Source organism: Sebastes fasciatus, chromosome 8 (assembly GCF_043250625.1).
Source record: "Sebastes fasciatus isolate fSebFas1 chromosome 8, fSebFas1.pri, whole genome shotgun sequence".
Lineage (NCBI taxonomy): Eukaryota > Metazoa > Chordata > Actinopteri > Perciformes > Sebastidae > Sebastes > Sebastes fasciatus.
The window spans coordinates 28,950,837-28,965,704 of NC_133802.1; the positions used below are offsets into that span (position 1 = coordinate 28,950,837).

Here is a 14,868-nt window from a genome sequence, read left to right on the forward strand (position 1 = left end):
CTATGGCCCCGACCACGGCTCTTAAATATCAGTAAGTTAGAATCTATGGCCCCGACCATGGCTCTTAAATATCAGTAAGTTAGAATCTATGATCCTGACCACGACTCTGAAATATCAGTAAGTTACAATCTATGGCCCCGACCACGTTTCTGAAATATCAGTAAGTTACAATCTATGGCCCCGACCATGGCTCTGAAATATCAGTAAGTTAGAATCTATGGCCCCGACCACGTGTCTGAAACATCAGTAAGTTAGAATCTATGGCCCCGACCATGGCTCTCAAATATCAGTAAGTTAGAATCTATGGCCCCGACCACGTTTCTGAAATATCATTAAGTTAGAATCTATGGCCCCGACCACAGCTCTGAAATATCAGTATGTTAGAATCTATAGCCCCGACCACGGCTCTGAAATATCAGTATGTTAGAATCTATGGCCCCGACCACGACTCTAAAATATCAGTAAGTTAGAATCTATGGCCCCGACCATGGCTCTGAAATATCAGTAAGTTAGAATCTATGGCCCCGACCACGGCTCTGAAATATCAGTAAATTAGAATCTATGGCCCCGACCATGGCTCTGAAATATCATCAGCCTAACTATGTATTGATAGATCCATGGTGCTGTCCGTGGTGCTGGAGTCGCAGCCTTCTGTCAGTTTAATGTTGGATCTTTAATATTGTCATAACTATATAGGTAGGGGGGAGAGAAGAGTCGTTCATGGGATGGTTTGCTAGTCGCTTCAGATATTATCAGATATTAACTTCAGATAAAGTTAAATCATTATCAGGACACTGAGCTCATAAACTAAACATGAACACTAGTTTTTGTCTCAAGATCAGAAGATAAGTTGTAATGTTGACAAACGCTCTAAGACATTTAGCACTAACTACACTACTTTTGTCTTCCCTACATTTAAAGCATTTGGAAACACAAAAAAATGTATACATGTATGTTCACAAAAGCATGTCGGGCCTTATTTCCCCAGCCACAGACAGACATGTTTGGCTAATTAGAAATAATGATTAATTTCCCACCCAGTCCAAACAGTGTTATTTTTTTCTGGAAAGGATGTGAACTCTTCAAAACATTTCTGGTGATCTTTAGGTGAAAGTTTAATTCCACATTCACTGCTCATGTTGTAAAATGGAGAATAAGGTGCCTTCAGACGGAGGGATGGTATGAAATGATCATAAGAAATAATGTTCAAGAAAGACCACCTTGGAATATAAAGACGATGCAGCATCTAAACCACTAATATATTGATTGATTGTATTCATTCAGAATAAGAAACTTCAAGCCATTAACTGCATTTTTAAAAAATCTGCCTCAAGGACTGAGGCCTTCGTCTCCCTCGTCATCCAACAAAGGAACCTGAAAACTGGACCTCATTTCATCTTGAAGGACTTGCTAACATCTCACAGGACTGGAGTGCAGAATATGTTTCACCGTCACGCAGCACTAAGTGAAATATTCTTGAACAAACTCATTTTTACACATTATTTTTGCACTTTGTGTTACCACGCCAGTATTAAAAGTGTATTTTCTCGCTCTCTCCATTTGATCGAGATCGCCGGATGTCAGGGCAGGAAGCCCGTGATGGCTGATAGAAAGTTCTTCGACCTTTTGAACTATTTTACCAGCCATTTGTACTTTTTGACTAGAAATAAACCTCTCAGTGCTTGTTGCTTTCCTGTCAAAGTGGCAGGTTTTGTCAGCCTCATATGAATATTTACCAGCGTTTCACTGGTGGATGATGGGAAATTCCTCTGATGTTCTGAATGCAAACCTTAATGACATGATTTTTAGTTTCCCTGTGATTACGTGAATGCGCCTACTGTAGATATTAACTGTACAGTGTGTTCTATTTTCAATGGGGCCAACAGCATCGATCTGTAACTGAGGTTGCTTGAATTAACAAAATGTATGCTCTAAAAACCAAACGTTCATCAGGGTTCTTCAGCCTATTCGAGCAACTTTGGGTTCCTCACTAGATAAACTAAACAATAAAAATCCCTTAAATGTTTTTGTAGAAGCCTTTTGTTTTTGAGGTTTGTGGAAACACCGTCATGGATTATAATCAATTGACGGAGTTCCTCAGGGAACCGTCTTGGGTCCCCTATCATTTTCAATCTGAAGAACCCCTTTGACTTTTTAGAGTGTGCTACTGATATTATTATCAATATTGTTGTGTGACAAGCTTCTACTAACATAATGTACTCCTTGGGCTGTTTTGTATTTTTAGCATTTTTAATTTTGTTATGTGCTTACGAGTGTGAGATGATTTCTTTTTTTCTTTTCTGATTTGGGCATCTTATGGAAGTACTAAAACCTTTTTAATTTTTAATATGTTTACAACAAAACAACAAAGAATTTTCTGTGACTAACATACAACTAATATGTTCTAATATTTTTCATACAGACTGTGATAATTACTTTCACTCACCCCCGCAGACTTTTGCAAACACACACACACCTCTGAATCATCACGAAGCCTCAGCGAAGCCTCTCACCAACCTTTTAATGGAAACAAGCAACACTTCTGCTACCAAACAACCTTTTAAAACCATACAGATAAACAATACATGCCGAGTTGCTAGGAACTGTGGACTGTTGGGTCCCCATCATGTATCTGCAATCACCTACAGAAACACTTAAAGTAACACCATGTCTAATAATCCACGATAAAACAATGAACTAAACACACTTGAAATAACAACACAAAGTTGTCGAGGAGCACTGGATCAAACCTACCTCGTACGGGATTGCACAACATTTCACCCTGCTCCGCTGCGTGCCCGAGCTGAATCAAGCACATCCTCACTAAAGTTCCCATTTTAAAGTACCGTACCCATGCTTTTGCATGTTGTTGCCTATCAACTGCAAATTGAATGTTGTACTTTACATTACTGTCAACCCTTTTCCAAATCATCCCTTCAGTTTTTAAATTTGTTTCCTTCCTTTGGGCAGCGTTTGGTTTCAGTGTCAATCTCTAGATAGATAATCCATCACTGTCAACATTTATTAGGAGACCAAGCACCAACGGTGTTGGAACTATATTGCTCTCTTGCTGTTTTTTTGGCTGGACCGTAGAGGGTCAGCCCTACAAACGCAAAAGTCTGTCACTCAGTGATGAAGTTACACGATTGGTCGGCCGACTGTCGGAGTTTCCTCATTGGCCGTTGCTCTTTCAAAATGAAAAGGCAGGAACAGTCCTTTATGCAAATGAGCCCGTCCAGTGCGACGCGTCTGGCTCACGAAACTTGGACCAAGCTGTAAAACTAGGCAATCTAGTTCTAAAATGAAACAACATCCAGCGGTGGTATAGCCCATTTCTCGCCAATGTTTTCAGAAGTAGATTTCGGTGGATTGTTTAGACGGAATAACGGAAAGTTTACTAGCAGGCCGCCCGTTTCCCGTTTGAAACGGCGAGCAGACAACCAGCAACAACAAAGCTCATCAATGCAATACTTGCAGCAACCATCCATCCAATCTCAAATGAAATGGTTAAAGGCAAATTATCTGTGATGGATTAGCTTTGTGCTGCAGGATGTAAGTCTCTGCAAGGATTTTCATTGAGATAAACTAAAATCAGGCTGCCCGGAAGGTCGGAAATCAATCTAAAATGTACTGCATGGTTTGCAGAAGTAATGAACAGTATTTGCATTTAAGAACATACAAAAACACAGGTATGGTCCTTTAAATGCTCAATTTAAATACTTTTTTTTTCTGCCCGGGCCTGCTCTCCACTATCGGTTTGCATGTAGTATTTATTACAGTATCTGCACTGAATGAAATTGTATTATAAACATGAATGTACATAACCATCATTATATGAAAAATAACAATGCGAGTACTCACTTTGCTCCGCAGAGGGCAGTTTGTGTGTGGCTGCGTTTACACCGGAATGGAAGATCTGCTTTTTAACGCCAATAGAAACAGATCTGGTCTGACTGCTGCAGGCAAAACAGGGAATATTTAAAAAAATAAAAAAGCACATCAGATCTGGTTCAAATAAAGTTAAAATGTTGGATTCTTCTGTTCCTGTGTAAAGGCAGTCTGTGTTGTGTGTATCAATACAAGGGCGATGGACTTGGGTCTAAGTTGTACGTAACAACACATTGGACCGCTTTGTGGAGAAAACATATTTCTTGTTTATAATGTAGAGCAAAGAGAGACTGGAATAGTCCTTGTAAAATTGTATGAGTACAGTGTCAAATATGTGTCAACAGAGACAACATTATTTTAAAAATTATGTATGGAAAATTTTAGCTGTGTATATAAATATATATTACTTGTACTTTGTTTTTGAAATTGCAGAGATATGGAAAAAAAGTGGAAATATTTATTGCTCTAAAGATATAAAAAATCTGTTCATGTTGATGAAAAGACGTGTCCTGTTTTGTTTGGCTGATTGTACACGCACACACACACACACACACACACACACACGCACACACCCTTCAGGAAATACAATTAGTTGCTTTCTTTCTGAGAGTGAGATGTTCGATGGATATCAATCTCATATCTGTGAGTTGAGAACAGCGTTAGAGGCAAGGTACTTGTACTTTACTTCAGTATTTCCATTTGATGCAACTTTATACTTTTTACTCCACTACATGTATCTGACAGCTTTAGTTCCTTCCTGTCCAGGTAAAACCAGGTATTGATGAGTTGAATGTTGAATGTTTGTGATAAACTGAAGGATGAAGTGAAAATCCTCCTTCTGAAGCTAAATAAACTCATTCTATCATTATTAATTATTAACCAGCTTCCTTATTGAGCCATACATATACTCTAATTCAATTTTCCTAAATTTGTCTAACTATAATTATTATACTTCCTCCGCAACTGATATGATATAAAATGTTTTTATTCTAGCCTTATTTATTTTTTTAAACGTCTTGTTTTTATATTTTTTTATGACAATAAAGCAATTGGGCTGTATTTATTTACGTACATAGTTTTACAAAAATATATATATATATTTTTAATTTATTTTTCGCTATCAGGTGATCAGTACTTCCGCTCGATGAGACAGTCATATCAAGACTTAGATTTGGACACACTGGACTAAACAGCACACTATTTAAAATAGGTAAACATGACACAGGTAAATGTAATTATTGTGGACAAGAGGAAACGGTGGAGCATGTCATATTGCATTGTGAGAGATATGAGGAAGAAAGAAGGCATTTGAGTCAAGGCCTCAAAGAGATTAAAGTACACTTTGATTTAATAGATATTCTACAAAAGAACTCACTAAATGAGTGTTATAGAACATTATTTCAGTATCTTAGACAAATTAATATGATTGGAAAAATATGAGGTTGTTTCTTTTCTTTTCTTTTTCTTTTCTTTTTCTTTTTCTTTTTCTTTGAGTTACTACAGTAACTAAATACAGTCAAGTTATTTCAGGTGACATTAAACTAGATCTTCTTATAATGTAACTCTCGGTACATTTCTCAACAGGTAGATCGCTGGAAATTTTAAATGAACTGGGTGGGGAATTAAAATTACCAAGGTTATATTCAGTTTAGAAAATCTAAATTCAGCATCATCCAAAGAAAAATTATTTGACAGATTGTCATCGTCTGAAGCCTGAAGCATTTGTAAAGCGTATGACACCCTCTATCCTCAGACCCTCGATTCAGATAACGAAAAAGTCCACAAAACAATTAAAGGGAGAAACCCCAGAAAGAGCAATAGAAGAGGGATCCCTTTTCCAGAAATGCAATATATGCAATAGAGACATAGATATTATTATTGGTGTATTAGTGCACGTGAACATAATTTACAACTACCAAAAATAACCAAAATGTAAAGAAAAACAAAACTCTGAAAACGTTTTCTATTGGGGCCACGGCTCTGAAATATCAGTAAGTTAGAATCTATGGCCCGACCACGGCTCTGAAATATCAGTAAGTTAGAGTCTATGGCCCCGACCACGGCTCTGAAACATGAACATAACTTACAGCTACCAAAAATAACCAAAATGTAAAGAAAAACAAAACTCTGAAAACGTTTTCTATTGGGGCCACGGCTCTGAAATATCAGTAAGTTAGAGTCTATGGCCCCGACCACGGCTCTGAAACATGAACATAACTTACAGCTACCAAAAATAACCAAAATGTAAAAAAAAAAAAAAACTCTGAAAGAAATATGAGGTTGTTTGTTTTGTTTATTTTTATTTTTATTTTTATTTTTATTTTTATTTATTTTTATTTTTATTTTTATTTTTATTTTTATTTTTATTTTTATTTTTATTTTTATTTTTATTTTTATTTTTATTTTTATTTTTATTTTTATTTTTATTTTTATTTTTTGGGGGATATAGTAATTATAGTAATTATTAGCCAGAATGATCCACACTCCAGACCAGTTGGTGGCGGTAATGCATCAAATCCTGTTTGCCAACCGCCAATAAACCTTACAGAAGAAGAAGAAGCACTTCCGCTCGAGCCGGAAGTGCTTCGTCGTGCTGTAAACTGCTGCTGCGCGTTTCTGTTGATTCACAAAGTGTATAAATGTGGTGAGTCACGCTTTCATACATATCATTATGAATATTCGCTGAGTTCCTCGGTGTATAATGAAACAAACTGGACTGTTATTGGGATAAACGGTTTTGTAGAAACAGTAATTTAAAGGGTGAAAGAGTAACTCGGTTAGCTTTAGCTCCGTTAGCCGGCTAGCTTCTCTAGCTAACTCCCCATTCGGTTAAACAGCGGCTAATGCTAACGGCTAAAGCTAACGGCTAACGGCTAGCTCCATTCAGAGTGGTCAGGTGTCAGTTAGCTGCTCTCCAGGCCTCTGCTGCCTTTAACAGGTCTGTTACTGTGTTCATGTGTTACTGTGTTAATGTGTTACTGTGTTAATGTGTTAATGTGTTACTGTGTTAATGTGTTAATGTGTTACTGTGTTAATCTGTTAATGTGTTCATGTGTTCATGTGTTCATGTGTTCATGTGTTCATGTGTTACTGTGTTACTGTGTTAATGTGTTAATGTGTTAATCTGTTAATGTGTTCATGTGTTACTGTGTTAATGTGTTACTGTGTTAATCTGTTAATGTGTTAATCTGTTCATGTGTTCATGTGTTCATGTGTTACTGTGTTAATCTGTTCATGTGTTCATGTGTTCATGTGTTACTGTGTTAATGTGTTACTGGGCCAAAGCTAAAAATTATTATTAATATTTAACGTCGTTTACATCTTAAGTGTAACTTGTCTTGTCTTTAAGGTGAGGTGCGTTTATTACCAGTGGTGGAACAAGTACTCAGATCCTTTACTTAAGTAGAAAGAGAAATCCAACAGTTTAAAACACGTTAAATATTAATAATATTATAGATATTTTAATATTTAAGGGACAACAATATATACAGATTGCAATTACTTTGATGGATCATCTTTTGACACAGTATTTAGACCACCATGTGAAACCACATTGATTCATAACATTATAATGATTACGACTCTTTAAGGCAGAGTGTTCTCATGTTCAGTTAGAAGGAAGATAAGATCCTTCAGATCAGAGCCTTTTAGGGGCCTTAAATCTGAAAGGTGAATATTTATATGATAGGATACAGTGGTGGAATTATTTTCATTATATATACACCTACCTAATGTATGTATCTAAAAATGTATATGTAAATATTATTGATATTTAACGTCGTGTACGTCTTAACTGTAACCTTTCTTTCTTTAAGGTAAGGTTCTTTAAGGTACAACTACTCAGATCCTTTACTGAAGTAGAAAGAGAAATACAACAGTTTAAAAAAATTTACTCCATTATAAGTAACGTTACTGTAGGGCTGCAAATTTACCATTATTATTATTATTGTTTAAACTGTTGCCTATTTTTTTGATTAATTGCTCTCTAAAACATCAGAAAATCAAATCAAAATAGTTGTCGATTGATTTTTCAGTCTAATCATTTAGTTGTTTTTTTCAGCTCCAATTACAAGTTAAAGTCCTGCATTTAAAATGTAAGTAAGTACAAAAGTATATGTAATAGAAAGAACAAGTACCTTGAAGTACATTACTTGAGTAAATGTACTTTGTTATATTCCACCACTGTATCCTATCATATACATATTCACCTTTTTGATTTAAGGCCCCTAAAAGGCTCTAATCTGAAGGATCTTATCTTCCTTCTAACTGAACATGTCAACACTGCCTTAAAGAGTTGTAATCATTATAATGATTTGAGTCAATGTGGTTTCACATGGTGGTCTAAATGCTGTGTAAAGAATCTGTATATCTGAAATCTGTATATATTTTTGGCCCTTAAATATGAAAAGTTATTTTCCTCTTTCAGAGCGTCTTCCCGTCTGTGTCTCGGTTGGCTGGTTGAACAGAGAGCGATGGCCGGCCCAGAGCTCCTGCTGGACTCCAGCATTCGGATGTGGGTGGTCCTGCCCATCGTCTTCATCACCTTCTTTGTCGGGATCATCCGTCACTACGTCACCCAGCTCCTCCACAGCGACAAGAAGGTCGACCTGGAGCAGGTTTCTGACAGGTGAGACTCAGTTTAGTCTGCTGGGCCCGCGTTTGTCCTGCAACATATTACGTTTTTAATGTTTGTAGTGACGCTGCAGAATGTGCTCACTGCTTTGGACTGCACTGTCACTAATCAGAGATTATGTTGGTGTTTCTGTTCAGCCAGGTGCTCCTGCGCAGCCGCATCCTCAGAGAGAATGGAAAGTACATTCCCCGACAGGTAAGTTCACTGGGAATCGAATCAAAGTAGGGCTATCAATTGATTAAAATATCTATTCGCGATTAATCACAGTTTTTTATTTGTTCAAAATGTACCTTAAAGGGAGATTTGTCAAGTATTTTATACTCATATCAACATGGGAGTGGACAAATATGCTGCTTTATGCAAATGTATGTATATATTTATTACTGGAAATCAATTAACAACACAAAACAATGACAAATATTGTCCAGAAACCCTCACAGGTAATGCATTTAACATAAGAAATATGCTCAAATCATAAAATGGGAAACTCAAACCCAACAGGCATCAACCTCTGTGTCGGAGCCTTTGTTGTATTTTGGGGCAGTGCTCATGTTGGTCTTAACACAGTCTTTACTACCTGTAACTGTAATCATATTGTGGTATTTTTATGTGTTATGAATAGTGATAAACACTTTGTTCTGTTTAAATTAACTCCACAAAGCAAACACTAAGATTTCTCTCAGAAAGATATATGAAACATTTACACTTAAAACCGACAGCTTCATTTTGACCTCATTATCCTGCAGCCAGGATAGACTTGTGATTTTAAATAACTAAACAATTATTTTGATCTACGTTTCCTTTTTTAAGGGTTACATTTATTATTTTCCCATTTATTATTTTTTAAATATTTTGTGTCTTCATTGTGTTGTAATTAAAAGGAAATAAAACTATGATTACTGGTAGATTAGAGAATGTAAAATACAAAGTTATGTGGGTGTAAATCGGCAAGAGTGGCTGAAAATCTGTATCGTAGACATTTAAATCCTACAAGACTTACAGTGGATGTGTCTCTGTTTAAAGTGAAAAGCTTTGAGATGTTTTGTGTAAACATGTTTTCACTTTTTCAGTCTTTCGCCATGAGGAAACATTACTTCAATGACGCAGAGACCGGCTTCTTCAAGACGGTCAAGAGGAAGGTCGTCCCCAAGAACCCCATGACAGGTGTGTGTTTATCTTGATATAGTTTGCTCTTGGTTTGTAAAATGTGCCATTCTGCTGACAGTAGACGAAGATACCCTGGTTATGTTGAACTCGCTTCATAGTACAGGCCTCTGATCTCACAGATTTTTATTCTGCCTTCATGTGGTGCAGTACAAACACTAAAATGTCTGTGTGTTTGTGTGCTTGTTGCAGACAGCAGCATGTTGACAGACATGATGAAGGGAAACCTCACCAACGTCCTGCCCATGATTGTGATCGGTGGATGGATCAACTGGGCTTTCTCTGGATTCGTCATAAGTGAGTTCTTTTGTTCTCAGTCATTAATACCATCACACACTGTTTAGTTGTTCACTATTAGAAATAAACTACAATTTTGAGTAACATGTTTGATGCTAATCTCTCCAAATATGTCACGAAAAAGGCTTCGTCCTCTGTAGAAAATCTGAATCACTGGAGCAGCTGTTTTGAAAATGGTTCACTTGTAAAGCATTTGATAGTCAAAATTAGCGACATCTGCTGGCCAAATTCTAGAATACACGTAGTCTTTCATTGTTGTTTGTTTGAAAGTTTTGATAATACAACCTGAGTCTATAGCTCTGTTTTTAAATACTGTGGCAGATTGAAAAGCACATCCACTGTTTTAAACCAGTGCGACCAGGGTTGGAAATTAGCACCGGCCACCAGCCAAATGCTGGTAAAATATGCAAATGGTTGCTAGATTTGGAGGTGCAGTAGAAGTCTAGTTATCTCTCAGAACACTTGATTTACAATATGCTTAACGGTTATTATGGCAGTTTTGCCCAATGATGCCAAACCTATTCTGCCTACTGAAGCTTATATGATTGTTTATGATGTCTTTGTTGTCGTCATGCAGCCAAGGTGCCGTTCCCTCTGACTCTGAGGTTCAAGCCGATGTTACAGAGAGGGATCGACCTGCTGTCGCTGGACGCCTCCTGGTAAAAGACATCACCTCACCACACCAAACATTTACCAACAGTATCATGCAATCGTGTTAGTTTAGACAAAAATGAATAATTTGCTCAAAATAATGACTGTCCATATATAACAGCAGTGTCAATCCAGAGTTCTATTTATAATGTGAAATATTGAATTAACCTCAACAAAAAAACAAAAACCAAAGTGTCATTGATTGGGTGTATATCCTTAATGGAGACCCAAAATAATAATATTGTGTAATATATATATATATAATATAATATAGCTTCAGTCTGAATGAGAGGGCAGCCAGTCACATAACTGACTCCATTTATCTTGATTAACAAATAAAGACTTTGTGATAAAAGTGTCACTATGCCACTGAAACTAAGAAAAACTGGTGTTGTGAAGTTAAATTAAGTTACAGTCACCCTCCAGCCAGTTTGACTTTAGATTTAATAGTCAGATGTAATTCATTACCATGGCAATCAGATTGCATCGTTTTTCAACCCAGTTTAGATGAATTTACTGTTAATCAGACCATAAGTGAGACAAGAATTAGCGGACAGATAAACAGATTTATCAGTTTGCTGTTCAGACTCAAACGGTCATGAGTGAATCTGCAGCTTGGAGGATGACCTTTGACCTGCAGCTTCTACTATAATCAGATGTCATATTTCCATTTTATCATCAACCTTTTTTTAAATTTAAATTAAGTTATTTGTCAAAAAAAAAGGCCAAACAGTGTTGCTAATCAACTTAGTCAGTAAATAACTCAAATAAATATAAAATATCATAGAAAAAGCCAAAATACCCTGGAGGGGGGCTTTAAATAACAGTAAAAACTGATCACTTCATAACAAAGGGCTGAGTTTTCACACTTTCATGCTTGTGTATATTTTGCCTGTGTTTATTTCATAATGTCCTGTTTATTTGATATTGGACAACATGCAGGGTGAGTTCGGCGTCCTGGTACTTCCTGAATGTGTTTGGACTGAGGAGCATGTACAGCCTCATACTGGGACAGGACAATGGTGAGTCTTTTCTCCCTTTGTATCCCACTGATAGGTGAACACAGTATGCAGAAATATTCCAACACACCATTTTAGAATAGGCGAAAAATAACACATTTATACTGCATTCAAAAAACTACATGTGATTATCATAAAGTGGGCATGTCTGTAAAGGGGAGCCTCGTGGGTACCCATAAAACCCATTTTCATTCACATATCTTGAGGTCAGAGGTCAAGGGACCCCTTTGAAAATGGCCATGACAGTTTTTTCCTCGCCAAAATTTTGCGCAAGTTTGGAGCGTTATTTAACCTCCTTCCCGACGAGCCAGTATGACATGGTTGGTACCAAAGGATTGTTACGGTTTTTTAGTTTCATATGATAGATGTCATTTAATCTGATGAATCACTTTATTGAATAAAATAATAAATTGAGGATTTTGTTCAAGATTTTTTTTTAGGGTGATGAAATATGATGAAAGACATTTAAAGCTTCATTCAAAAACCTCAATAGAAGCTTTGAATGTAAAAATATGACATTCAGTCCAGCCTTACAGAGAAGTGAGTTAACTGAGCTCGTCTCCCATTTGTTAGACATATTTTTTTGTAAAACTATGAACATAAATAATAAGATTTTTGTGAACTTGTAAATACAAAGTGTGCCCGTTGAAACGCAGCTGGTGTTCAAACTGTTTTATGTTTTAACTAAAGACAGTTCAGACATGACAGTTGGTTTGTTTGATTTCATTGATGTTGATGTTGACGTTGTTGTTACCTCGTAGCTGCTGACCAGTCACGGATCATGCAGGACCAGATGACGGGTGCTGCCATGGCGATGCCTCCCGACCCCAACAAGGCTTTCAAGGTGAGACGTTAACAAAGTCAAAAAATCAAATTAATGGTTTGATTTTTTTTTTTTGATCACAGATTACATTCGAGTGTTTTTTGTGTTGTGGCCAAGGACAGCTGTATACATACTAGGGCTGTCCCGATTTCGATTCTAGATCAGAAATCGATCGAAATTAACTTCCGATTTTGACCATCGGAATCATCAAAAGCAGGATGGACGATTTATTTGATTTTTTTCCTGTATTTTACACTGCATGAATTAGCCTAGCGGCTAGCAGACTTTAGTAAGTTAGTTATTAATTTACCTTTGCTCAATGATCATTTTTACTGACTAGAGCATGGACATCAATGGAACTCAATGGAGCTCCGTTAACGTGCTGCTCACCAGCAGTTTACAGCTAACGTTGACTAGCTCTCCTCCTGCCGATTCCAACACAGAATTGTTGTTCGCAATGTAGCATTATCAGGGATCGGCGGCGACTGGAAAGCATCAATGCCGATCTCCCGATCGAATTTTTTTTTTTAACTGAATATCAGCTTATAACCATCGGCATCCCTCATAAAAATCACACGTATTTTTCACTTTCCCGATTGGACAACGGCTTGAGGCATTCCACTTACGCCCTGAATGTTGAGCTCTGGATGCACCGACTGTATTAAATACTGGGACTCACATCTCCCTTTGTTTGTGTGTTTGTTTGTGTCAGAGTGAGTGGGAGGCGCTGGAGATCGTGGAACACAAGTGGGCATTGGAGAACGTGGAGGACGAGCTGATGTCCAGAGACCTTCATTTTGGAACGTCCTTCAGCCAGGACATCAAGTCCACCATGTTCTAGAGACGACGTGGACCCGCGAGCTCTGGAACGTCTGTGAAAGGTTCTAGAACTCTGTCTTCACAATAGAATCTGTTCTGAACATTCTAGAACACCGTGATAATTCTAACGGTCCTGGAACACAGTTTACACAAATCCTAGAAGTAGATAAATTCAGCTGATCACTGTATTCGCTACCTCAGGCACTTTATTCACTTTCTGCCTTTTTATGAGCCTCCAAATTCTAAGTGTGTAAAAGTTCTGCACTCCGTGATGCCTTCAGATGTTAGACGTGTAGATTAATAATTTAATGATGATTCAGTGTCTTGAGATTTCAGCTAATTGCTCACTTATGATTGTCAATAGTAATTTAGAACATGGCCCATGTTTATATTAAACATTCTGATAATTTAAAGAAAGTAACTAGGTTTTAAATAATCCCACGCACTAGCTTTTTCCAGAGTTTTCCAACCAATCTCTTGTCTTTGTTTGCAAATGAAGTTGTTGGCGCAGTTGTACGGTTGGTATACCGTATATTATTTAAAAAAAACTTGCACCTTGAGTTAACTTTTTTTTGCCAAATGTCAAGAATGAATTTTCATTCAAATATTTGCTGTTTTTGTGTATTCAGTGTTCCAGGATACAGATTATCTAGTTGTTCTAAAGGTTCTAGAACACGTGTTCTAACCCGGCCTTTTAAATCCTCCTCGCTCTGAAGCGCGGAGCAGACGAGTTATAGAACGTTTCCCAAATGTTCCAGAACACCGGGTTTGTTTCAGCAAACCAGCAGATTCTGCACCAGGTCGTAACAGACGAATCCTCTCAGGAAGATGTTTCTCTTGGGGCGCGACGCAGAAATCGGAAGCGGCGTTTAAAGACGACTGGGACGTTTTAAATGACGGCAGGCGTTCATGTTTTCACCCTGCAGGACGGACACTTTGCATGTACTTTTCTACACTGTGGTCATCCAGCTGAGCGACTTGAAGTGAGTGCAACGGTTTAATAAAAGGTGCCATCACAACTAATTGGATTTCTCTCGTCTAATTGTACACCCAGGTCTACCATCTCTTCATAAGCAACTGCTTTTTGCATGAAACCCGGTAAGCAGACGAATGTTTGTTTTAGTGGTGTTGGGAAGTAGTATTTTTACCTGCACAACCAACATGGTTGTGCAGGTAAAAATACTACTTGCATGTATGCACAAGGTGGACGGAAGTAGACTTTAAAGGACCAGTGTGTGACATTAAGGGGGTTCTATTGGCAGAAATGGAATATAATATTAATAAGTATGTTTTCATTAGTGTATTATCACCTGATAATAAGAATCGTGTTTTCGTTAGCTTAGAATGAGCTGTTTATATCTAAATAGTGAGCCGACATTCATGTTTTCACGTCGGCCACCGTAGTTCTCCAACACGCTTGGCACACAGGAGGTTTCAGTTGGTTGCAATCTGCAACCTCACCGCTAGGTGCCGCCAAATCCAACACACTGGACCTTTTTTTAGGTCTAAATTTCAGGCACTAGAATTTCAGACTTCTTTTAAGGCACCCTGTGAAATGCGTCTGGGGTTTACAG

General features: G+C 37.5%; 2 protein-coding genes across 3 annotated transcripts in view; both read left to right on the forward strand.

Annotated features, from left to right (window-relative positions):
- The window catches only part of LOC141773122 (IQ motif and SEC7 domain-containing protein 1-like), a 152,752-nt gene extending 148,363 nt beyond the window's left edge, over positions 1-4,389 (forward strand). The window contains exon 19 of the transcript XR_012595014.1: positions 1,335-4,389. The gene's annotated coding sequence lies outside the window, so the exon portion shown is untranslated. The remainder of the gene's footprint in view (positions 1-1,334) is intronic.
- Positions 4,390-6,395: 2,006 nt separating this feature from the next.
- On the forward strand, positions 6,396-14,317 carry LOC141773124 (ER membrane protein complex subunit 3-like). Of its 2 annotated transcripts, none has more exons than XM_074644813.1 (9): positions 6,396-6,532; positions 8,315-8,515; positions 8,659-8,716; positions 9,592-9,685; positions 9,878-9,982; positions 10,560-10,641; positions 11,576-11,655; positions 12,414-12,496; positions 13,188-14,317. In XM_074644813.1, exons 2-9 carry the CDS (start codon positions 8,361-8,363, stop codon positions 13,314-13,316), a joined length of 786 nt encoding a protein of 261 aa, XP_074500914.1. In that variant the 5' UTR covers positions 6,396-6,532; positions 8,315-8,360; the 3' UTR covers positions 13,317-14,317. The 2 variants fall into 2 exon arrangements, with proteins under 2 accessions (XP_074500914.1, XP_074500915.1); XM_074644814.1 differs by having other exon boundaries at positions 6,455-6,826.
- Positions 14,318-14,868: the final 551 nt, after the last annotated feature.

Coding starts and splice junctions, on each gene's coding strand:
- LOC141773124 (XM_074644813.1), top strand. CDS start 8,361: ATGGCCGGCCCAGAGCTCCTGCTGGACTCCAGCATTCGGATGTGGGTG. Junction 8,717..9,591: donor GAAAGTACATTCCCCGACAG/GTAAGTTCACTG, acceptor TCACTTTTTCAG/TCTTTCGCCATGAGGAAACA. Junction 12,497..13,187: donor ACCCCAACAAGGCTTTCAAG/GTGAGACGTTAA, acceptor TGTTTGTGTCAG/AGTGAGTGGGAGGCGCTGGA.